Consider the following 24445-nt stretch of genomic DNA (forward strand, 5'->3'; position numbering starts at 1 on the left):
GATTTGGACAGAAAAACTCCTGACCTGGGAAATGTTGCCAACAGTCCTACCAGATGGAGGCACCAGAAATGCTCCTTCCTCCTTCTAACTAAACTCTTACACCAGCCTAAACTATCAAACTGCTGTTTAACAACTTAGCTTCTAATATTTAATCACACTAAGGTGATTCTACAAAACATATATTTTACAGAATGTGTCTAGATTAGTGGTTCTCAACCTTCTGGCCCTTTAAATACAGTTCCTCATGTTGTGACCCAACCATAAAATTATTTTCGTTGCTACTTCATAACTGTAATGTTGCTACTGTTATGAATCGTAATGTAAATATCTGATATGCAGGATGGTCTTAGGTGACCCTTGTGAAAGGGTCGTTTGACCGCCAAAGGGGTCTCGACCCACATGTTGAGATCTGCTGGTCTAGACTGTCAACTTATTGTTTTCCAGAGTAAAGAAGTGGATCCCATGTCTTTGAAAAATAATCCTCTCTTTCCATTCCCAAATCTTGGCATGTTCTACCCGCTCACTATTCTCACTCATGGGAATAACAGCTGTTTTATAGTTAAGATGGAACATCCTCTGACTGGCTTACAGAACAGAGGAAGATCTAGGTTTTACTCGGCAATTTCAGCTCTCCTTAAAGAGGCATATGCACAGCTGGGCTGTAAGGAAAGGGGTTTACACCAGCGGCGTCCCAACTCTGCCACTTACTGTGTGACCTCGGACAGGCTACTTCACCTCCTGGCCTCACTTTCCTCATGGGTAATGTCAAGGTAATAATAATACTTGTCTCAGACAGTTGTTGAGGAGATTAAATGAGCTAAACCATTAACCTAATGTAACCTAGTAGGCCCTCAATAAATGTACTGAAAAATAGGCCTTTACTCTCTTTCAAGTGGAAGCATAATAATCAAGACGAACAAAGGGAGAATTCAAAACTATCTACTGGCAAAGACTTTAACAATCTGTTCTTTTTTTCTAAAGTAGATTGCATTAATCGTCATTCAGAGGTGTCTGAACCCTGCTCAGCAGTTCACAAAGGGCTGGGTGCGCATTTGACCCTTTCACCTTCCTTGAAAGGTGGGGAAAGGCAGGCGTGACAGCACCACTTTATAAATGGAATCAGACAGGGAGGCTGGTCGATTAGGGACACTGCTGGCCAGAGAGGATGTGGTAGAGGCCAGGCCAGCTCTCAGGGCTTCCATTCCAGGCACGGCTTTCAACATAGCGGACTGAGCCTTCCAAGGGGAGCTTTAATGCAGGCCCACCTGAGACCCACTTACCCATCCAGTTCGGCCGTTTCGACATAGCAGAGGCTGTTCGGTTCAGAGCTGGACAGCAGTAAGATGTCAGCCTGTTTGAAACCAAACACACCAGTGACACAGAGACCCCAGACCAGACCGAGCGCCAAGTCAGATCTGGGAGAACAGGAATGAGATGCGAGCTTGTTCACTTACTGGAATAAAATCATTTTTCCTCAGACGAATGACATCTCCAACTTGAATCTCCTTCCACTTGGTAACTTTGAATCTAAACATTAAAAATACAGATAGGTTATGGGTGTTTTAAAAAGAGCTACTGGCAAGAGACCTGGCATTATTCTTTCAGGAAGCCAAAGGTTCTGGGAGAACATGAAAATCACAGGAAAAGTTTGGCAAAAAGTTCAGCCATTTCATGACGTAGCCCCATTAAGTGGTCAGGAGAACCATGTAATCCTCTGAAGGAAGCAACAATGATGGTGATGATGGTGATTGTCTTCTTTCCCTCCTCCGTCATATAATTAAGGCTTAAAGGGGGCTACTTAAATGTGTGGCCAGGAGACACATGCCACCCTTTTTTGTTTTTTCTCATGTCCTGTGTTCCCACTACTCCTGTCCTCTCTTTTTTTTTTTTTTTTTTTTAAGGGAAACTATTTTTTGTTGTTGTTGTTGTTAATCCTCACCCGAGGATATTTTTCCATTGATTTTTAGGGAGAGTGGAAGAGAGAGGGAAAGACAGAGACATTGATGTGAGAGAAACACACTGACCAGGGCCCGGACTGGGGAGGAACCTGCAACCAGGGTACATGCCCTTGACCAGAATCGAACCCAGGACCTTTGGTCCACAGGCCAACACTCTATCTACTGAGCCAAACTGGCTAGGGTGAAACTATTTTTTTTATTATTGATATTTGAGAGAGGGAGGGAGAGAGAGAGAGAAAAAAAAACATCGATGTGTGAGAGAAACATTGATTGGATGCCTCCTGTATACACCCCTACTGGGGACTGAACCTATAACCTAGGTATGTGTCTTGACCAGGAATCGAACACGCCACCTTTTGGTGCATGGGACAACACTCCAACCAACTGAGCCACCAGGCCAGGGCTCTTCTGTCTTCTCCATTATCCATTACCTCCTCAGCTGCAGGTCTGGGTGGTCCCAGGACAACAACATACTATGGCTCCCACATGGGGCCACCTGGAATCCTCATGGAACTTTAAAGTTTAAACTACCTTTTTAATGAGTCTATATCACTTTTACAGTAAGTCTAATAAGGGTATTGATAAAATGTAAAATAAATAAAATGATGACTACCTTCAGCAACAAACTCCATAGGCAATACCCATTTAAATTTCTAACAAATAAAAATTTAAAAAGTTTTAGAATATAGTCTGTTTTAAAGGTTTTTCATATACAGAAAAAGATATTCCCAACAGATATTATGAACCTACACAATGAATAAACTTAACTTTTTGGAGGCAGGAATTCAATTACTATGTTTGTCCTCCATGAATTTATGGATTAAAAAGACCTAGACATTTAAAATACATTTTAGATACATGCTAACATGCTCGTTTCCCCAGTTTTATAACAATTTATCACACAATTCGTAAGCCCAGGATTTTTAAAAATTGGCTTTCAATAAATAAAATTGTAATTAGTTTACATTTCAATATCTCTACAACTGTGAATTAGCAATTTGCACATGGGTCTCAAATGATAACTAAACAAGTTAGCACCATCTTGCCACAGCTCTTTGCAGGGATAGAGGCAATTCCATTGGACTTTTCCACTAGGATGTTCGGGTCCCCTTAGGAGGCCCTTGTTGCCCTGCCCCACTCTGCTGCTGTTCCCTAACTTCTGCTGTGCAGGGCTTTACTCAGATGCCCGACACCATCCCCAGTTTTCCAGCTAAAGCAACTCCTTCCTTCACTGAACTCTCAGAACATCTTGTTTTCATCTTTCTCATTATGATCTGAATCTCATTTGAATTATTTGTGTGGGCGTCTCATCTTTTGTCCCCAGCAGAGACGGGAGCAGCACATTCCAGACTGATGAAGTTGTGTAAACATAGAGCCACGCAGCCCAATTGGCAACCTCCCATAATGCAATTTGGGTAGAGCCTCCAGGTCACAAAGGGAGTACAAAGTCATAGAAATTTTAGAGGGTGAAGACACCGCTAGATTTTTTCTAATGGTTATCTCCAACTATGTTTCTAGATGTATTTACACATTAGAGCCTTGTAACTAGGTTACCATTCACAAACAGTACCTGCCATCCTTAATGACTTCACATGTCCTGTTGTTGACTTCGTTATCCATTTTATGGCGAGCCTTTAGAAGAGAGATGGAGAAAGGTTATATTAATAATCTCAAAATGTAAAGTGTTAATGCCAAACTAAAAAATAAGCTTGCAGCCATGAGGGGAGAGTCTCACGGGAAATCCTTACCACATCATCCACCAGGTCTTTTATTGCCGTGATGCCCAGCACCAAAAGCAAGGGCACCAGGGTAGTGTACCATGCCAGGGTTGTGATCTGAGGAATGGCCTGGAAGAGACAAAAAGGCATACATGTGTGCCCATGAAGGCAAACACACAGGTAACTGCTAATTCTAAGCTTACTGATTTGAAGTCTAATCTTCATCATCACCCACCCAAGACTGCATCCTGCAGAAAACAGAGAAAAGGCATCTACGTGTCCAGCCAATCTTCCTCTTACCACCTGCCCTCTCTCTACCCTCTGGCCTCCCAGAACAGAGCCCAGAGAACAGTGGCTCCTGAAATTCTCCCATTGTGACCTTAACTGAACACCAAGGAGGCTTTGTAACATGACCCTAGAGGAGAAGTGCTCCACTTTTTGTGTGAAAATCCCAATTAACTGGGAGGGTAGCATGGGGTATGGGTGGAAGGAATCCTTCCACTTTGAGGCAATGCATAAAGCAGGCTCTTCACTGCTGGGGGCTGAGCCTGGGGGCTCGGAAGCAGGCAAAGATGGCAGCGGGTAGTGGCTGGCTCTGAAAGCTAGTGATTGGATGGGGCATCTTTGGGGGCACTAGAAGAAAGCACTTCCTTCAGTGGCATTGCTATTGGTCCAGGCAAAAAAGAGGCTGGCCTTGCAGGAAGCCAGTCATCCATCAAGATGGCATACATTGGAATAACAGGTTGGAAACAAAATTTAGTGAAGATCTTTTGTTACCAACTAATTGATCTCTGAGCCATACGTACTGGTTAAAATGGCAGGCCTTACAGTCAAGCTCCTGGACCCAAGTCCTGCCCAGTTCTACCACTTATGGGCCACCAGAGTTGGAGCAAGTTCCTTTGTCTTGCCAGGTCTCAGTTCTCTGCAAAATGCACGTTACAGTAGTATTCAACTCAGAGCACAAGAATCAAGGGAGGTAACAGTGCAAGGAAAGGGCTGTCTCAGGCTGTTCCTGTCACCTACATTGGATTGCTGTACTTGAAAAAAATTAGAGCCATTGGAGGAGACGAAGATCATTTTCCACATTATTGTCAATATGTGTAACTCGCCTTTTCCTGCTAGAAGGAAGTAAGAGGAAAGTCACCCACTCATCACAGTGGTACTTTATAATTTGTAGTTTATCTCTCCAAGCCTATCTCAAAGGTCCTTCGTGATAATGTGACCATCCTGCACTGTAGAATCAGCAGGTCTTACATTCCCCTAAATCTGATGAGTATCTATTTCTCTCTCTCCCTCTCCCTCTCTCTCTCTCTCTCTCTCTCTCTCTCTCTCTCTCTCTCATGCGTGTGTGTGTGTGTGTGTGTGTGTGTGTGTTTCTCTCTCTCAGTTTCTCTCTCCCCCATTCTCTCTCTCTCCTCTCCACTCCATGCATCCTCCATTCCCACCCAGACACAGGTGCTACCATTCTCACAAAACCCTCCTGGGTGAATCCCAGCAGATGAGACTATTTTCGAGATTCCCATGGTTGGTATAAAGAATGTGATAAAACCAAGAAGATGTGCCTTCCTCTGTAACCTGTATATGAGATGCTAATGGGTGACACTCCCAGTGGTAGAGTTCCTGTGATTATAACAGCTGCTAAACAGATAAAATTAATGCTCTCCAGATAAGGGTGGGGTTTTTTTGTTGTTGTTTTTTTGGTCACAATAAAGAAAAATTAAAACTCAGGAAAAAATTGGCCTTTTCCAGTGTAAAACAACTCCACAAAAATAATTTATTGAGATTTATGACTAAAATATGAATGGAAATCAATAATATACTTGGGGAAATTAGGCATTTAAGTAAAAAATAAAGGGGAAGCATAAACAATAGATTTAATTTTAAGGTACAAATAATAATTTTACAACGTGAAGATTTTAACTGGATTCATATTGGGGAAGCCAGTTTTAACATTCTCATCAGTATAAAATAGAATGTTTAAAAATACAGAATTAAGATAACATTTCCATTTGCTCCTTTTCCCTGTTCATTTAGCACCAATGGAGCCAGTTCTGTGCATAAAACATATTCCTGTACGAGCATCGCCCTGACGTTAATATAAAAACTTTCAAGGTTAGTCGAGATATATGCGTCCACAACATAAATGTTACTGAGTCACCATAATTCAAAACAGATTTTAAGATATCAAAGGGCATTACCTGTAAGATAAGAAGGACCAGGAAATAGAAATTGGCTGCTCTCTTAAACTGCTCAAACAAATTCATTGGTAGAAAGGTAAAGGCATTATACTTGTACGTTTTAATTGCATTGCTCTGTTGGAAAAAAAGAAGTCATTCTAAATTACGCCACACATTTATCACAATGTACACACATCTGCGAAAGCAGTAAGTCCTATAGCCAAAAGTGACACAGAGACGTCATTTATCCCCAAGAAAGATACTGAGGTTTCCTTTAAGCTTCTAACTCTAATCAGGCCTCAAAATGACTCCTTGGAAGGCTAAATCAGAGATGGTATCAAGACGCAGACATTTCATCCAGAAGTCTCTGGCAAACCCAACTGTGACCAAATGTGCCCCGCTATATCCTTGACCCCTAGAGCCTCTTAGAAAACAGAACAAAAGGAGATGTCAACATGGGCGGCAAAGCAGGAGGGGAAGGAACACTTTCTGTTTAAGGGGAGATGGAGGCTGCTATGTGAGAAAGAGTAACAGATACCAATGTGGGCTGAACTGTGTGCCCCCAAAAGTTACACTCAAGTCCTACCCCTGATACCTGCGCCTGTCACCTCATTTGAAAATAGGGTCTTTGCAGATATAATCAAGTTACAATGAGTCATACTGGATTAAGGTGGGCCCTAATCCAATATTGAAGGCTTTAGAACAGCGGTTCTCAACCTGTGGGTCACGACCCCTTTGGGGGTCAAACGACCCTTTCACAGGGGTCGCCTGAGACCATCGGAAAACACATATAATTACATATTGTTTTTGTGATTAATCACTATGCTTTAATTAGTTTCAATTTGTAAAAATGAAATTGGGGGTCACCACAACATGAGGAACTGTATTAAAGGGCCGAGGCATTAGGAAGGTTGAGAACCACTGCCTTAGAAGAAGGAGAACTGGGACACAGAGAAACAAGGGAGAAGTCCATGTGAAGACAGACACAGACGAGAGGGATGCTCCTACAAGCCAAGGAATGGTGAGAACGGGTAGCTGCTGCCAGAAGCTGGCCAGGTGCTTGCAACAGACCATTCTTCAGATCCTCCCAAAGGAACCAACCCTGCCAACACCCTCCTTTGGGACTCTGGTCTCTGAAACTGTAAGACAATGCCTTTCTGTTGTCTTCAACCACCAGTTTACGATCCTTTCTTACAGCAGATCTAGAGAGCCAACAGACAACATTTCAGCTCACACTGCACAGGTGTCCTTTAGCATATTTCTAAGGTAATAAGCATTTTTGAGGTGAAAATATCTCCCAAATCTTTAAATCTATCACAGGCAGGAAAGGGAGAGATTCCTTTCAATTTTTTCTTACTTTCGAACATAAGGCTTTTGTGATATGATTGTATATTCTGTCAGACCCGTTAAAGAGAATTTTGCAAATACATAGGGAAATTTTCAATCTACATAATTTTGTTTTGTTTCAAGCCACCCCTAGACAGCCTCAGGGCAGCCAAACTTACTGCAATGACATTCTATAGAGCTAACAATGACTGTCATGGCCCCAGGCCAGGGGTTATCTAGAAGGCAGGTGTCACATGAAGCTGGCAAGCAGGTTGGCCATTGGAGAAAACTGGCTTTTAGTAAAGACAACTTAGAAAGTTAAAATCAACTTACCGCATATTTGCTCTCCTTGATACAAAAGAACTTGGTGTTCATAAAATGAGGCTGTTCGTGGAAGCTTCGGTCATTTGCTTTGACTTGCCATGAACAATCTTTAAAAAAGAAAGAAGAAACAAATCCATGAAGTAGTCAGTTAGCATGTTGTTAGAGGTTGATTTGTGTCCTTCTCAGATTCACTTGCCAAAATCTTACCCTCCACCCCTACCTCAGAGTATGACCTTATTTGGAAATAGGATCATAGCAGATGGAATCAATTTAAAGTGAGGTCATTAGGATGGCCTTTGACCCAACATGACTAATATCCTTAAAAGAAAAAAAAAGTAAATTTGGACACAGAGATACACATAGAGGGAAGATGATGTGAAGTCACAGGGGAAAGACCAAGAAACCAAGGAAAAAGGCCTGGAACCGATTCTTCCCTGAAGGAATGAACATTGTCAACACTTTGGACTTGAACTTCTTGTGAGACAAGAAACTTCTGCTGTTGAAGTCCCCCAGTTTATGGCACACTAATGAACATATTGTAACTTGTCCATAGAACATCAGGATTCTAAAAGAGCAAACTTTGTTTAAATACCCAAACAAAAATCCCAGAGCCCCAGAAGGTTACAGCTAAATTAAATTATTTTTTTTGAACTCATTTACTTATCTTTAAACCACCCAGTTTGTGGTACTCTGTTATAACAGGCCTAGAAAACTAATTTATAACATTTATAACCCATTATTTAGTGAACGAATAAATCAAAGAAAAAAGGCATAACCAACGAACTCAAACTTTTGAGTTCTGATCATAGGTTAATGTTATGCACTGCTTTATCCCTATCTGAAGTATCTGTCATCTTTATAAGTTCATTTTATGTACTTAATGTCACATCTACCATTCAATCACCACGTCTAAATTCCAGGGCACTTCAGAAAGTCCAGCCCTAGCCGGTTTGGCTCAGTTGATAGAGCATCAGCCTGTGGACTGAAGGGTTACAGGTTCAATTCCGGCCAAGGGCACATGGCCCGAGTTGCTGGCTCGATCCCCGCAGGAGGCAGCCAATCAATGGTTCTCTCTCATCATTGATGTTTCTGTCTCTCTATCCCTTTCCCTTCCTCTCTGAAATCAATAAAACTATTTTTTAAAAAAGGGAGTCCACAGCTTCTCTGTTACTGGGGGGAACATTTCTCACCCAACAGGTTATCTCTTAAGACACTTCTCCCTAACCCTGCCCTAAACTAACTCTTTCTAACCTGATCTCCTTGGGGGTAGTTTTTGCCCCAGTTATCAGAAGATGTTTCCTGGTTTAACAGAACATTTCTCAACTCTGTGTAAGTCTCTTGTGTGTTCCTCCTCCTTCCACATTTTCCTCCTTTCTACCCTTCAGCCAACCACATTCCTAACATGTGTGCTCTTCATTCTCTTGTTTTTCCATACACATTTACCAAACAAGAGCCTCAAACAATATATTATTCAGGCCAGTTTTTGAGCTATATCATGTACATTCTTCTGTGAGTTGCTTTTTCTCTGTCAACATTATGTGAGTTTCATTCATGTGAAGAACATTATTCATTATTCATTTCCACTGTTCCCTACTATCCCATCATATGCACATACCACAGTTTACCAAATCTCTGTTAATAGGATTGGGGTGTTTGGCTATTACAGATTATTTCACTATAAATATTCCTGTGGTTGTCTCCTGGAACTCATAAGATTTTTTTCCCAGGTATCTACTTAGGAGTGGAATTGCTAAGTCTAGATGATGACTTTCATCTTTTGGTTGCCCATGAATCTTGATGCGCCCTTTCTCCCTCTCTTGAATGTCCCCTAAATTCAGTCATCATTGTGGTGAGAAAGAAGAGGAGAGAAAGGTGGTGGTGGTGGTGGTGGTGGCGGTAGTGGTGTTGGTGTGACTTTCAGCTACGGCCTTGGGGAACCAAAGCCAGGAAGGACTGAGGCGGGGCAGTGCCCTCATACAGCTCTGACGAGCATGAGTGTGAGGTGGGGTTGCCTGACTGAAGACTGGGGACTCAGCTTGCAGTAGTGACATCACACAGTTCCCTGGCCACCCTCTGTCCTCTCTATGGTGTCCTCCACTGGCGTTAGACATAATACCCACCTCTCTATCTCATGGCGACCACTGTTTTGTGGTAGGGTTGGCTTTTTGGAAAGGGATAACCCACAGTGGGTCTCTTACTTCCAGAACCTGATGTAGCAGGGGAGGGCCCCTCCCTGATGTGTGGTTATGTCCTAGGATCCTCGGTGGTGGGGATGTAGCCACAGCTGGGCTGCTCCAAACTTGTTTCTTTTTGTCATGCCCAAGGGGCCTGCAGCTGATAACTTTCTTCTGGATAAGAAACTAAGGGGGGAGTTCATTAAGTGTTTTTAGGATGGGGAGACTGAAGGAGCCAGGAGGGGTTATGGTTAGAAGATAGGAAGACAAGGGGATGGCTGATGGAGGGGAGTGTAGAGCAGGCGAGAGGGAGGGCTTCTCCCCTGGGGTGAGGGGTAGAGAAGGATGAGTGAGGGAGGGTATGTAGGGCCTTGAGTTTCTCAAGTGATAAAGCATGAGGTGGCTCAAAGTGGGCACCTATGGGAGAGTGTGAAGGTCTGATCAGCTTTTGAGAAAATGGGAAAGGAGGTAAGAGGTTGGAGTCAAGAATTTATCATGTCTATATGCTTGATTGTGTGGTTTTGGAGCATTCAGCTCTGTTGCCTAAACAAAAACAACGTCACTCCTTGTTCCTGGCCCCTTCTATAGAAAGTATGGACAAGCTGCATCGCCTGAGATCTCGTTAGAAACACAGACTCTCAGGCCACACCCAGACCTCGGGCACCAGAATCGGCATTTTCACAAGATCTCAGATGGATTCCTATGCACCATAACTGTGGGATTAGCTGCTCTTGATCCTAATGGAATCCCCAATGTTTTTTAAAATCACTTCCCAAAGCCCTGTCCACCCCTTCTGCTTTAGCCTGGGTGAGCCCAGCAAAGGTCCCAGGTGACCCTAATTTGCAGATGACGTTGTGATCCACTGCTCAAGAGCAGCATTCCTTAGCCTTTCTCCTGCCTCCAGCACACCTGACAGTGACAGCCCCTCCCAGCATTATACTTTGTCACTAAGCAACACACTGCAGGGTTTGAGCAAAGCAGGACTTTGGGGGTTCAACTGCCTTTTGAAATAAAGGGCCCTCACCCTCATTGGGGATCTTGTTAACAGATCCTGATTGGCTGGTCTGGGAGGAGCTGAGGGTTCTGCATTTAACAAGCACCCAGGGATGCTAGTTGGTGACCACTAGGCTTTGAGGAGCAGGGTGCTAAGTAGGGCATGAGATGCATTATTCTACTGATTTGAGGTAGAAACTGGTGAATTCCTTTTAAAATATGGATTCTCCCCTTGTCTCACTCCAGACCTACTCTATCGGCATCTCCGGGGACTGGGCCCAGGCACCCATACGGTTTTAAAAGCTCCACAATGTGATTCTGATACACCAGTAAGATTGAGCACCCCCAATTAGAGAGAGGGGGAGAGAGAAGAAGAAACGAGGGGGGAGAGAGACTCAGGATCCAAGCAGGCAGGAAGAAAAGCACAAGCCATGTTAGGTCTCCATGAGCAAAAGCTCCTCTCCTAAGCTTCAGTCATGAATGACATTACTCAGAAGCAAGTTCCAGAGAAGGAGGTGGCACAGTCTCACAAGCCCTCCCTCTCGCCTCCTCTACAGTCTCCCCTCCCCCTTACAAATCATTGGCACAGGAAGATCCCCACCCCCTCACTCACACACCCTTTATTTTATAAGCTGCCAGTTACTGTGGTGTCTTAAGGCTAAAGAATAGGCAGGCAGTTCACAGCCAATTAGAGAAAGAAATTAAGTAATCAGAGTGGAATTTCCACATGTTAGGTAAGTGTCAAAAACCGATTGAGTAGAAAATATCGATCCTCAGCATGCTCCAAGGATTTCCTAGGATTCACATATTTCAGTGGGCTAGCTTAGTCTGTTTTCTGATTCCAGATAGAAGAGAATTCATAGATGCTCTAGAGAGCCACACCCTTCATTCCTATTCTTCTCTGAAGACAGCATTTCCGCGGGGTTTGCAGCTGTTCTTGTTCTGTTGATGACGCACCCAGTCTGAAGTCACAAGCAGCACACTTCCTCCCTGTGTTCTGATGCTCTCTCTTTTTTTAAAAAAATATATTTTTTTATTGATTTCAGAGAGGAAGGGAGAGGGAAATAGAGATAGAAACATCAATGATGAGAGAATCATTGATCGGCTGCCTCCTGCATGCTCCCCACTGGGGATCGAGCCCGCAACCCAAACATGTGCCCTTGACTGGAATCGAACCCGGGACCCTCCAGTCCGCAGGCCAATGCTCTACCCACTGAGCCAAACCAGCTAGGGCCTGATGCTTTCTTGGTGATACCTTTAAACCCTCATGATTGAACATTCCATCCTAAATAGTCAAGCAACACAACACAAAATTCAGCCCTACACAAAATTCTGAGTTGGAAAAGGCTTTAAAAGAAGTGCAGTTTTATATTTTCAAGTACAGAGAGCAACCCAATGCAGTCAAGAAGAAAGGACTTGGGGGACTCCCTGTACAGTATTATTTAGGTTAAAATGAATGAATGAATGAATGAATGAATGAATGATGTTGAAACTTTTGTGTGAGTCATCTCCAGTTCCAAGTTGTATAGTCAGAATCAGTCAGTTCTAATATGCAGTAGTCACACCTCTTAGAATGTATGCAAATGTGAAGAATGTGTGGATGGGGAGTAGGGGGTGGGTACACTTATGGAAGGAATGGGGGCAGGAACTCACAGAAAAGGCTGCTGTCCTAACGCCCTTACCTGGACTTTCCTCTCCCTAAGAATATGTGACTTACATGGGTACAGCAAACCCAAAAGTCAGCCAACTCCTCTAAGGACTGCATTCTGGAAACTAAAGCTCAGTGCTGTTTATTACATTGTGGTTAAGCGTTTAAAATTCTGTCACTCTCCAGGTGCAAGGCTGCACCATTCTTGTTAGTTTCTTACTAGTCATCCTATACTTCTAATTGCCAGCTAGCAACACAAGTAGTTAGGTTCAAAACAACCCTCTCCTTGCCTGTCCCTCCTTCCCCCACCATTACTCATCCCCACAGATGTCTCTGTTATCCACGGAGGCAGAAGGCACTTTCCAAAGGCGACCACAGCAGTATCTCCCATCCTGCAATGTGACCTTGTGACTCCCTCATCAAGAAGTAGCATCTAATGTCCCTCCCTTTGAATCAGGGCTGGCCTCAGTGGTTCTCTTACACCCAAGAGAACGTAGCTCATGATGCCGCCTGAATTCTACAACTGACTTCTGCTTTGATCTCTTGGCACGATGATCCCGCTTAGGACACCCCCATGGCAGCCTAGCGCCATGCCAGGAGAAGCCCAAGAGTCTGGGGGTGCTTCCTCCAAAGGCCCAGTTGAGCATTTGAGTTATCCAGCTCAAGAGCCAGACATAGGAATGAAGAAACTTCCAGATGATTCCAGACCCCAATGGTTCAAGTCTTCACAGCTGAAGTCCCAGATACCCGAGAGCAGACACAAGCCACCCCTACTGTGCCCTATCTGAACTCCTGACTCAGAATCTGTGAACATCATGAAATCGTCATTTTATGCCACAATCTCCATCCAGGGTCCTCCCTCCCCAAAATCACACAAGTTTTGCCTTTGAATCACGCATAGAGGTGTGGTGCCTGAAGCAGATGAAAGTGATTAGCTCGCCAAAGGAAGGCCTGTAGAGGGAGAACAGAGGGTGAGCGGAAATGTGAACATTTTAAAGGTGCGGGGAGAGGAGAAACAGGAGTGTTGGGACAGGAGGGTATCACCTGCCAAGGAGATCTGTGTTTCCTGAAGGAGAGGCTGTTGAAAAGGTCAAGCACGTCAGAGAAAACAGAGGTTGGGAATAGGTGATTGATAAAAAGCTCACCGGACTTGGCACTGGGGTTCTTGGTGACCTTTCAGAAAGTGTTATCCATAGGCAGCCCACGGAGGGGAAGAACCTGAGAGAAGAGGAGGATGTGGAGGTAGAGAAACGGGTTTCCAGAAGCGTGGCCATGAGAACAGGAGACAGGACACCAGCCCGAGGCAGAAAGCAAGATTCAGGTAAGAATCTGCTGCAGATGGGAAGCTGTGGGTGTATCTGTGAGCCAGCCAGAGCGAGACGATGGGAGAGTTCAATAATAAAGCAATGCTGCCAACGAGGCAGGAGACAGCCTTTCCATTCCATCCCCAGCTCAGAAGAAAGGGCCTATTTGTACTCATCCAGGGACCCCTTCCAGACCACTACCTCTTCCCAAGGACTTCCTCTCTAAGCTGGTTCCCAGATGGCATAGGTCACCCACAGAGCTAACCAAGTGACACCAGGATGGTAAACTAAAGAACAAACAAACAAAAAGACCCAGCATTCTAGCATCAAGGAATTTAAGGAAGCGGTGGCTGAATAGAATTAAACTGGTTTCTTTAAAGCCCAACCTTCCTGGATCCCTTTATGCCAATGGACAACCTTAAACTCCAAGACAAAGATAAAGAATTCTGAGTTTCCGGTCACGAAACCACAGAATCTTGGTGCCCCGGAGCATTCAGTGGGACTGGTGTTTCCCGGAACACATTCTAGCCAATACTGTTCTGTGCTAGTATGTTTGTTCATCATGAACAGGGTGTGTTCCAAGTGAGTATAGGGAGGAAGCAAAGTTAAGAAAGGGGGAGAGAGGGGTACAGAGGAAGAAGGGAGGGAGAGAAAGGGAGAAGAGGAAGCAGACTGGTTGGGGGCAAATGCCAGGCAGAAGGAGAAAGGAACGGGGAAGAGGTCTAGCACTTACTGAATGTCCTCTGTGTGTTTGGAAGGGCAGACAGAGGTGTCAGAATAATAATATTTTAAAAAGTCACAAGCAAAGTTATTCAACAGAGGTTTTGAGAAATGAGAACCATCAAATTCTTCTAGAAATATAAGCCCCCATTGGAAAAGACTATGAAGAGACAAGATCAAGCCTGAACCCCCTCAATGCCTATATTCTGAGGGTTGAAATCGACAAGAAATAAGACCGGCCAACTCAACCATAAGGAAAGAGCCCGGAGCACCAGAATGTGAAGGCAGAGTTGGAAAAAACCAGGGGTGAGAGTTGCTACCCACTACGTGCTTGTCTGACATTTCTGCAGGCACCCAACCCCAGGCCCTTTGCTGTGTCCTCAACCACAAATCTGATAGCGTGACACCAAGCGCCAGCAGCCGAGTTCACCCTTCACCTGCGGAGCCAGCTTACCAGATATCTCTATACGGTAGAGATTCCGAGGTTGTGATATGAAACTTAGAAGTGCAGTAGGAAAGGAATGAGGAAGAAACAGGTTGTGCACTATTTGGGCAACCAGCTAGAACTCCTCGCAAACTTTCCTCATCTGAACTCTACCCAGCCTGGACCTGTTATGACAGAAGCCACATTCCTGTTCAGCTTGGCAGTGATTCCATTTTCATTCAGCTCAATTATCATGACTTCTACTTAGAGGCAGAAAGCACTTAAGCTTAATACTCAATGTCAACCAGAAGTCCAAAAGAAAGTCTAAAAACTATACTTAAAAAATATATATACATATATATATTTTTATTGATTTCAGAGAGGAAAGGAGAGGGAGAGATAGAAACATCAATGATGAGAGAGAATCATTCACTGGCTGGCTCCTGCCCACCCCCTACTGGGGATGGAGCCCTGACCAGGAATCTAACCGTGGCCTCCTGGTTCATAGGTCAGCATTCAACCACTGGGCCACACTGGCTGAGCTACAAGTTTGATGTGGAAAGCTGAGAAACAGGCAAGCGATATACACATATTGATGGCCTCCGCAGGTTTCAGAGCTGCGGTGGGAGGGCCCTGATGGACATATGCCCTCCCTCACACCGAGAGCCTCCCCACACAGAAAAGCAGAGGCACGGTCTGACCAGGAGGAATCACTGCAGAAGTGTGAGGGATTTCATGCCGTGCCACTATTTCCTCTGGGTGAAAACTTTGAAAAAAGACCAGTTTAACAGGCAGCAGAATGCTGGAAGGAGAGACGAGGGGGCAGGGGGTGACATGAGGGACACAGGCTTCTGGGAGACCTTGGAAAGGCACACTGGTGGTGATGGAGACTTTGGAGAAACCAGATAAAACCAGAGGTCATTCTGATGGAGGCTGTGGAGAGGTGTGTCTGGAGAGTCAGAAACAGATCAATTTCATGGAGATTTCTGTGAATAGGAAACCACAATCATTTAGCTGGAATTCTAGGAACCTGGAGGAAACGGTTTCAACCTGGAGCAAATCTGGGGTCCAAAGAGAAAAGGATCAGCTTTGGAAGGGAGAACCAGCAAGAAATGAAATAGAAAAGCCACGACCAGAAGAAATTTGCCAATGCTGGTCTAGACCCTACCTCGAAGCTGCTGTATAACAGGCCCCACGTGGCAGTCAGAGACCCATAAAAATTTTCCTGGAGAAACAGACAGCCAAAACCATTTTATAGTCACTAATGACTGAACAGAAGGTATGGTAACTCGAAGGTCCCTGGGCTCAGTAACAAGCAAATTCTTCCACATACAACCCCCTTCTAACAATACAGACATGAAGGAATACTGAAGACCTCCTGTTTTGGGGCAGTATATGTCAGATAAGGTAGGCTAGCCCTATATACTGAGGACGTTGTGCACTTGTCCAAGCCCATCAACCACTCTCCCAGTTGCATCCTGAGATAAGAGGAGGAAGGTGACTCCTGGACCATCTAACACGGGCCATCCGTCCTTTGCAGCCAGTGCCACTGCTCATGTGAGGATGACAAGGACGGCACCTGGTGTCCAGTTCCAGAGCGGTTACCTTTTCTTAATGTCTCCCGTCTTTCCTCCACTTCTCTGTTGACTCGATTCTGTGTCGGTTCAACCTCAGGCCCCTGGTCCTCAAGTTCATCTTCGGTTTCATCGTCACTGTACGGAACCACTTCATCATTGGGCTGAGAATCCTCCTCAAATGTCGTTTCTGAGTCTCTTTCTGTACTCATTCTGCTGGCAAACTGGAACTACCTGGTTTAAGAGAAAGGGAAACCAGAGTGAATTATGACCTGTGCCCAGTTTTTGGTAGAATTCTGTCTACCTCTGGTTACAATGCCTTTTAACAAACTAGTATCTTACTAACATATAAATACGTCTGAATAATGACCCCAAAGTTCAAATTCTTATGCAAATAAGAACCAAACCATTCATTATTGGTGAAATGCTTGGGTGAGAATTAACAAAAAAAAAAAAAGGAACTGCAATTTTTTTTTAAGAGGAAGGATAGACAAACTTTAAGGTTGTATTTCAAGCCCTAACTGGTTTCGCTCAGTGGATAGAGCAGGGGTGGGCAAACTTTTTGACTCGAGGGCCACAATGGGTTCTTAAACTGGACTGGAGGGCCGGAACAAAAGCATGGATGGAGTGTTTGTGTGAACTAATATAAATTCAAAGTAAACATCATTACATAAAAGGGTACGGTCTTTTTTTTCAATAGTTTTATTCATTTCAAACGGGCTGGATCCGGCCCGCGGGCCGTAGTTTGCCCACGGCTGGGATAGAGTGTTGGCCTGCGGACTGAAGGGTCCCAGGTTCAATTTGGGTCTAGAGCATGTACCTTGGTTGTGGGCACATCCCCAGTAGGAGGTGTGCAGGAGGCAGCTGATCGATGTTTCTCTCTCATTGATGTTTCTACCTCTCTATCCCTCTCCCTTCCTCTCTGTAAAAAATCAACAGAGTATATTTAAAAAAAAAAAAAGGTTGTATTTCAAATTATGGGTCTCTACCTAGCAAAATCGACTTAACTGGTTCACAACCAACATTAAAAGAAAGTGAAACCGATTCTAAAATCTCAGAGTACAGCACACACAGTAAGAATTAGTACTGCTGGCGAGACAGTTTTATAAAACAAGGCATATACACATTTATTTGCATCGTGAGTCTTCATGGAATTGAATTTTGTACTGTGTATTGCTCACAAAATTTCAAACCCATTGCTCTAAGATATCTGTTTTCTGCTAACACTAATATTTTGAGTCTTTACTCCGATACATTAAATACAAGCTTAAGTCCTCAAATTCTGCTAACGACTTCCTGGGAGCACTCCCTAGCCAATTTTCCTAACTGCCACCACCCACGGCCTGTATCTCGATTTTGTATTTGTGTATATGCCACTGTATAAAATGACCATCCACAAGTAACAAAGACAACCTGAGTTACATTTATATTAGGAAAATATTGACACAAATACTTCAGGACAGACATACAGCCGGGCAATATTTACATAAGCATTACACTGCTATGTACTCAGTATTGTCAATAGCACCTCACATTTATTTAGTGTTACCAGCACACCAGGCCCTGCCTACATGCATTATAGACACTGACCTTTGAAACTTCCCATACACCTTGGTGAAGGTATTATTGCTATTCCTACTCAACAGAGGAGAAAGCCTAAATTCTGTGAGGTTGAATAACTTGCATGATAATTATTAAAAATTTGCAGAAAAATCATTTGCTTCCCAAAGAGAGATTTTCTATATTCTACTTTTACGTTGCAATTTGTTATATATTTTAATGGGGTGTTAGTTGCCTCGTGTGGAACTATTCAGCTGACTGCATGGCTTTATACCAAATCTAGCCTCTTGGACATGTACATTTTTATAGTCCCAAGTGTACATCCAGGAACTGTTCAAATATTTATGAGGCTTTTGTCCAGTGTTATTTAAAATGGTACATAAATTGTGGCCTCTTCATACTATGGGGACAGATCTAAACTAGTTATTTAGATAGTGATCACAAGAGTTTTGAATGACTTTGCAAATGTCCAAACACATGAAGTTGAAAAGTGAGTTACAATCCCTATGCCCAGCACAGTCCTAGTCATTCACACACACATTTACTCATTTTCTGAATTTCCAACAACTGGCATGCGTGATTTTAAGTGAGATGATGCATGAAGTGCTTGATTCAGGGTTTAGCCTACTGTAAGTACTCAAATGTTAGCCATTGTTATTGTTAACAATTATTCCCATAATTATCAAAAGAGTTACTTACAATAATAAATGGGACCATATGGGGATCTATCCCTTTAGGCTTTTCCATCTCTGAAGATCACTAAAATGCACCTGCCCATCACTGGGGGTTAAAATATTAGGCTATCTATCTATATAAAAGCCTAAGTGACTGACCGGTTGACCGGTCACTATGACACACACTGACCACCAGGGGGTAGACGCTCAATGCAGGAGCTGTCCTCTGGTGGTCAGTGTGTTCCCACAGTGGGAGCACCGATCAGCTGGCCAACCTGTCCCAGCAGCCCACCAGCCCACGGCAGCCACTCCTTCCCTCAGTAGTCCTGCAGGTCCAATCTCTGGAGAATGGGCCAGGCACCACCAGACCGGTGCCACCCGCACAATGCCGACAGCGCCACCAGCCTCCTGGAAGTCGGCCTCGCGGACCATGGTTGCTTCCCTCCCGAGACATAAGCAAGGAAGAAACAATATAAAAGTGGCCACCAGGTGGCTCCTGACAACCGGCACGAACATCAGGGGGTTGGATCTGGACCCCAGGCTGGCATAGGATGGGCACCAGGCACCACTTACGGGCGAGTGCTGCTGCTGCAGTGCGAGCCTCTCCCAATTGAGACTGACTGGGTCTGAGCCTGCGGCAAGTGCAGTGGGGCCGGGTTGAGCAGGAGCAGCAGGCAGGAGTGGCAGGTGGTGTTGGATTGCAGGTTTCAGCCAGATCCCTGCAGCCACCCCAAGGGACCCCACCTGTGCACGAATTCGTGCACTGGGCCTCTAGTTATAAAATATGAGTCTATTTAAGCACAGACATATTCAGCTATAAAACCTCTTAATTGCAGAGTGAAACATTTTCCCTCTTTCCCAACTGTCTGTGGGTTTGTAAATGGATATTTCTTGGGACTTCACAAGCGTTTAATTGGCCTTTTGGTAGTTTTGTAATATAGTGGCATCAATGCTTTAGCTAATATTTAAATTTAATACAGTCTCTTTTTAAAATTCCCAAACTCTGAGAGGCAAATCTTATACCAGAAGTCTTTTAGAACACAAATAATAAAGTGGCTACCACTTACTAAGCACTTATTATGTCAAGCAGGACTAACCTGGGAGGTAGATATTATCATCCCATCTTACAGATAAGTAGACTGAGGCTCAGCTGGTAAATAGCAGGGTCAGGATCTAACCTCTCCATTATAGGGGCATATAAAATATCGTAAAGTCTGAAAGCACCTTATACAAACATTTTTTATTGTAGTAAAACATACATAAAATTTACCACTTAAACCATTGTTAAGTGCACAGGTCAGTGGCATTAAGCACATTCTATAGAAGCATTTTGTAAGCGAACATATCATCACTTCTAAGCATCTCCATGCTTATTTCGCCTATTAAGACTGAGTCCAGTCCTTGACGTAGGGAGAGGAGACAAACACACAAAAAGAATGGATTGGACAACCACAAGTATGTAATCCAAAGTAAGCAAGGCCTTGCATAACCAAAGAGCTCCCCACCCGAGCACACACACACACACACACACACACACACACACGCAGGCCAGATCTGTGCAGGCGACCTGGTAAGCATGGCAGGGAGCTCAAAGCTGCGTGGGAAGTTCTCTGATGTCTGCATGTGTGTGCAGTCCAGACACAGCCACACTACACGTGGGGCTACTGTAGCTGTGTCACTTCAGGGCAATGAAAGAAAAATAAGGAAGAAATAATTTCTTTGAAACCCTAGCCAAAGCTTTCCAGGTCCAAACCATGATCCCTACAATGCAGGCACTGTGTATACCATGGCTTTGGAAACGGTAACATTCTCACCACCACTGCAGCACACTGCAGTTACCTGTGTGTTTACTCAGCCTCCTTTAAGCACCTGCTTGGCACAGACTACTACACTAGGCCCTGGGAACAGACCCCTTAGCAGTGGTTCTCAACCTTCTGGCCCTTTAAATACAGTTCCTCATGTTGTGACCCAACCATAACATTATTTTCGTTGCTACTTCATAACTGTCATGTTGCTACTGTTATGAATCGTAATGTAAATGTCTGATATGCAGGATGGTCTTAGGCGACCCCTGTAAAAAGGGTCGTTCGACCACCACAGGGGTCGCGACCCACAGGTTGAGAACCGCTGCCTTAGAGCAAGCATGTCAAACTCAGAGGCTAACATGGGCCAAATCAAATAGGCATGCGGCCCATGGGTTGTGAGTTTGACATGCTTGCCCTAAAGACTTCTAGGCCAGGGGTGGGCAAACATTTTGACTCGAGGGCCACAATGGGTTCTTAAACTGGACCGGAGGGCCGGAACAAAAGCATGGATGGAGTGTTTGTGTGAACTAATATAAATTCAAAGTAAACATCATTACATAAAAGGGTACGGTCTTTTTTTTTTTTAGTTTTATTCATTTCAAACGGGCCGGATCCGGCCTGCTGGCCGTAGTTTGCCCACAGCTGTTCTAGGCTATGGAGGAGTACAGATAAATGAACAATGCCTGACAGCTATGAGACATAGTCACTTCTCCCCAAACACACACCTCCGATCCGTGCCCTTCTATTTCCACAGCCACCACCCTAATGCAGACAAACATCCTCTCTCTCCTAAAACACTACAAGTGGATTCTTAACTGGACTTCCTGCGATGACCTTCCAGGCCACCAGAGCCCTGCCATTCCCACCCCTCCTTCTCAGTGCTCGTGAAAGACATAGATTTTCAAGACAAAGACTCAAACTCTATCCCCCAAGGCAGACAAAACGTTTCAGCCCCTCCCGTTCACCCCTTACCTGCTCCTCCCTAAGGGAGGGCCCTGAGCTTGCAGCACTAAGGGGGGGTCATGTTACTCTATCACCTGTTCAGGCTGCTGTGTGGGCTATTTCCACCTGACATCTCCATGTGGGCAACAGTCCAGGAGGGGGTCTGCCTTCTAGTAGTAACTCCAGTGTCCCTCTCTTCTCTGTTCTGTCCCCAACCACGCAGCTGTCTGGTTAGTGGACTCTAGACCTTTCTATAAGCTTTCTAAAACGAGTCTGGGGTGGGGGAAGAGAGAGGGATGAATAGGAACCACAAGGCCTTATTTACACCAGAGCTCGATTAGGGGTTTTTCCAGCATTTAATAAAGCAGTGCCTTGTTTCCCATCCTGCCTCCTATAGTATTCAGCCCTCTTGGTCATGAACCCCAGATGACAGGAGGGGTAAACAGCAGGATTTCCAAACTTAAAGCCCTAACATCCATCATTTGTCATCTTCAAATACTTGGATATGAAATCCTCTGTCCCCTTTGTCGGGGGAGAAGGTGCTGAAGGAGAGAGAAAAAGGGAATCAAGGCAAAAGGAATAAACTTTCTGCCTTTGCAATAAAACTCTGAAGTTAGAAGGAATGAAAGCTCAAACTTTCATTGATAACACAGGTTTCCAGATTCCAATAAAGGGAAAATGGGGACAGAAATAGTTGAGTTTTTTGGATATGATCTGTGTGCATACACAGCAACAACAAGAACTTGGGCTGGGAGAGGCCAGGAGTCCCCGATCAATGACATCTTTGTGTCCAGGGAGACCCAAGTAAGATTCACAGTATTCATTTTTGTTTGTTCTTTGTCATCTTTTTTTTTTTTTTTAACAGCTTTTAAAGTCCTCAACAAGAAAGGATATTTCTGAAATGTGTTTTTCTTTTTTAAAAAAGATATATATTTTTATTTATTTCAGAGAGGAAGGAAGAGGGAGAGACAGAAACATCAGTGATGAGAAAGAATAATTGATTGGCTGCCTCTTGCACGTGCCCCCCTTCTGGGTATCGAGCCCATAACCCAGGCATGTACCCTTGATTGGAATCCAATCCGGGACCCTTCAGTCCACAGGCCTACGCTCTATCCACTGAGCCAAACTAGCTAGGGCTGGAATGTGTTTTTCTTCCTTTTATTTGCTTATTATTATTAAAGATAATACAAATATATAACACACATGATATAATAAATTTTTATATTTTTATATTTTCTAGACTCTGTATGCTTTTTATTATATACTCTATACTAAATATAATAAGTTACAACTCTAGTAGGCAGAATTTAAGACACCTCCCCTGATCCCACCTCTTTCTGTGTAACCCCTCCCCATGAGAGGGGGCTGGACATAATGCCTGGCTTTCATCCAACAGAAGAGGGGATGTCTCCTTCATGATTAGGTTACGGGAGGCTGTAACTCCCTTCTTGGCAGCCAGCTCTCTCCCCTTCTTGACTCTGAGAAAGCAGCTGCTCTATGGAGAGACTTATATGGCAAGAAACTGAGTGAGCATCCAGCCAACAGGCATCAAGGAACTGATTTTCTTCAGCCCAACAACCCGCAAGAAAATGAACTTTGTACACATACAGCATGGTGACCATAGCTGGCAATGCTGTATTGTACATTTGAAAGTTGCTAAGAGAGTAGATCTTAAAAGTTCTCACAAGAAAAAAATGTGTAACTATGTGAGGTTATGAATGTTAACTAAACTTATAGTGATCATTTTGCACTTTATACAGATGTCAAATCATTATGTTGTACACCTTGAACTAATACACATTTATATATGGACTAGAGCAGCGGTTCTCAACCTGTGGGTTGCGACCCCTTTGGCAGTCAAATGACCCTTTCACAGGGGCCACCTAAGACCATCCTGCATATCAGATATTTACATTACGATTCATAACAGTAGCAACATTACAGTTATGAAGTAGCAACGAAAATAATTTTATGGTTGGGTCACAACATGAGGAACTGTATTTAAAGGGCCAGAAGGTTGAGAACCACTGGACTAGAGGCTCAGTGCATGAAATTCATGCATGGGTAGGGTCCCTAGGAGTTGTCGGCCACTGGCTGGGGCCTTCCTTCATTCCGTGCCACCTCTAGTGGTCATTCCATGTCATAGCAAGCAATCGAACTCCTGGTTGGTCGAACTCCCGAGGGGACACTTTGCATAGTAGGCTTTTACATATAGACTAGAGGCCTGGTGCATGAAATTTGTGCAAGGGGAGGGGGGGTCCCTCAGCCTGGCCTGCACCCTCTCGCAATCCAGGACCCCTTGGGGGGTGTCCAACTGCCAGTTTAGGGATAGGGCCTAAACCGGCAGTCAGACATCCCTCTCGCAATCTGGGACGACTGGCTCCTAACTGCTCGCCTGCCTGATCGCCCCTAACTACTCTGCCTGCCTGCCTGATTACCCCTAACCACTCGCCTGCCTGCCTGATCACCCCTAATCACTCGCCTGCCTGCCTGATCACCACTAACCACTCGCCTGCCTGCCTGATCTCCCTTAACCACTCACCTGCCTGCCTGATCACCCCTAACCACTCTGCCTGCCTGCCTGATCACCCCTAACCACTGGCCTGCCTGCCTGATTGCCCCTAACCACTTGCCTGCCTGCCTGATTGCCCCTAACCACTCGCCTGCCTGCCTGATCTCCACTAACCACTGGCCTGCCTGCCTGATCGCCCCTAACCACTTGCTTGCCTGCTTGATCTCCCCTAACCCCTCTGCTGCCTGCCTGATCACCCCTAACCCCTCTGCCTGCCTGCTTGATCGCCCCCAATTGCCTCTGCCTTGGCCCCCGCCACCATGGCTTCATCCGGAAGGATGTCCAGAATGATGTCCGAAAGGTCGCTTGACTGTCCGGTCTAATTAGCATATTATGCTTTTATAATTATATATTATATCTCAATAAAACTGGGGAAAAGTAGATATTTTTTAAAGAAAAAAAGAGAAATGAATTTTGCCACCAACCACATGGGCCCTTCCTCACTCCAGCCTTCAGATGAAACCCCAGCCTGGGCTGACACCTTAATTGTAATCTTGGGAGAGACCCTGAAGCAGAGAACCCAATTAAGCAGTGCTCAGATTCCTGATCCAC

General features: G+C 44.5%; 1 protein-coding gene across 3 annotated transcripts in view; it reads right to left on the reverse strand.

Annotated features, from left to right (window-relative positions):
* ATP8B1 (ATPase phospholipid transporting 8B1) overlaps positions 1-24445 on the reverse strand; it is a 113875-nt gene that overhangs the window by 38917 nt on the left and 50513 nt on the right. For all 3 annotated transcript variants that reach the window (XM_059706194.1, XM_059706192.1, XM_059706193.1), the window contains 7 exons: positions 16372-16574; positions 7513-7610; positions 5875-5988; positions 3707-3805; positions 3529-3590; positions 1455-1527; positions 1281-1351 (listed from right to left, as the gene is read on the reverse strand). In XM_059706194.1, the coding sequence (XP_059562177.1) occupies positions 1281-1351; positions 1455-1527; positions 3529-3590; positions 3707-3805; positions 5875-5988; positions 7513-7610; positions 16372-16552 (698 nt within the window). In that variant the 5' untranslated portion in view covers positions 16553-16574. The remainder of the gene's footprint in view (positions 1-1280; positions 1352-1454; positions 1528-3528; positions 3591-3706; positions 3806-5874; positions 5989-7512; positions 7611-16371; positions 16575-24445) is intronic.

The sequence above is a fragment of the Myotis daubentonii genome, chromosome 8 (assembly GCF_963259705.1).
Source record: "Myotis daubentonii chromosome 8, mMyoDau2.1, whole genome shotgun sequence".
Lineage (NCBI taxonomy): Eukaryota > Metazoa > Chordata > Mammalia > Chiroptera > Vespertilionidae > Myotis > Myotis daubentonii.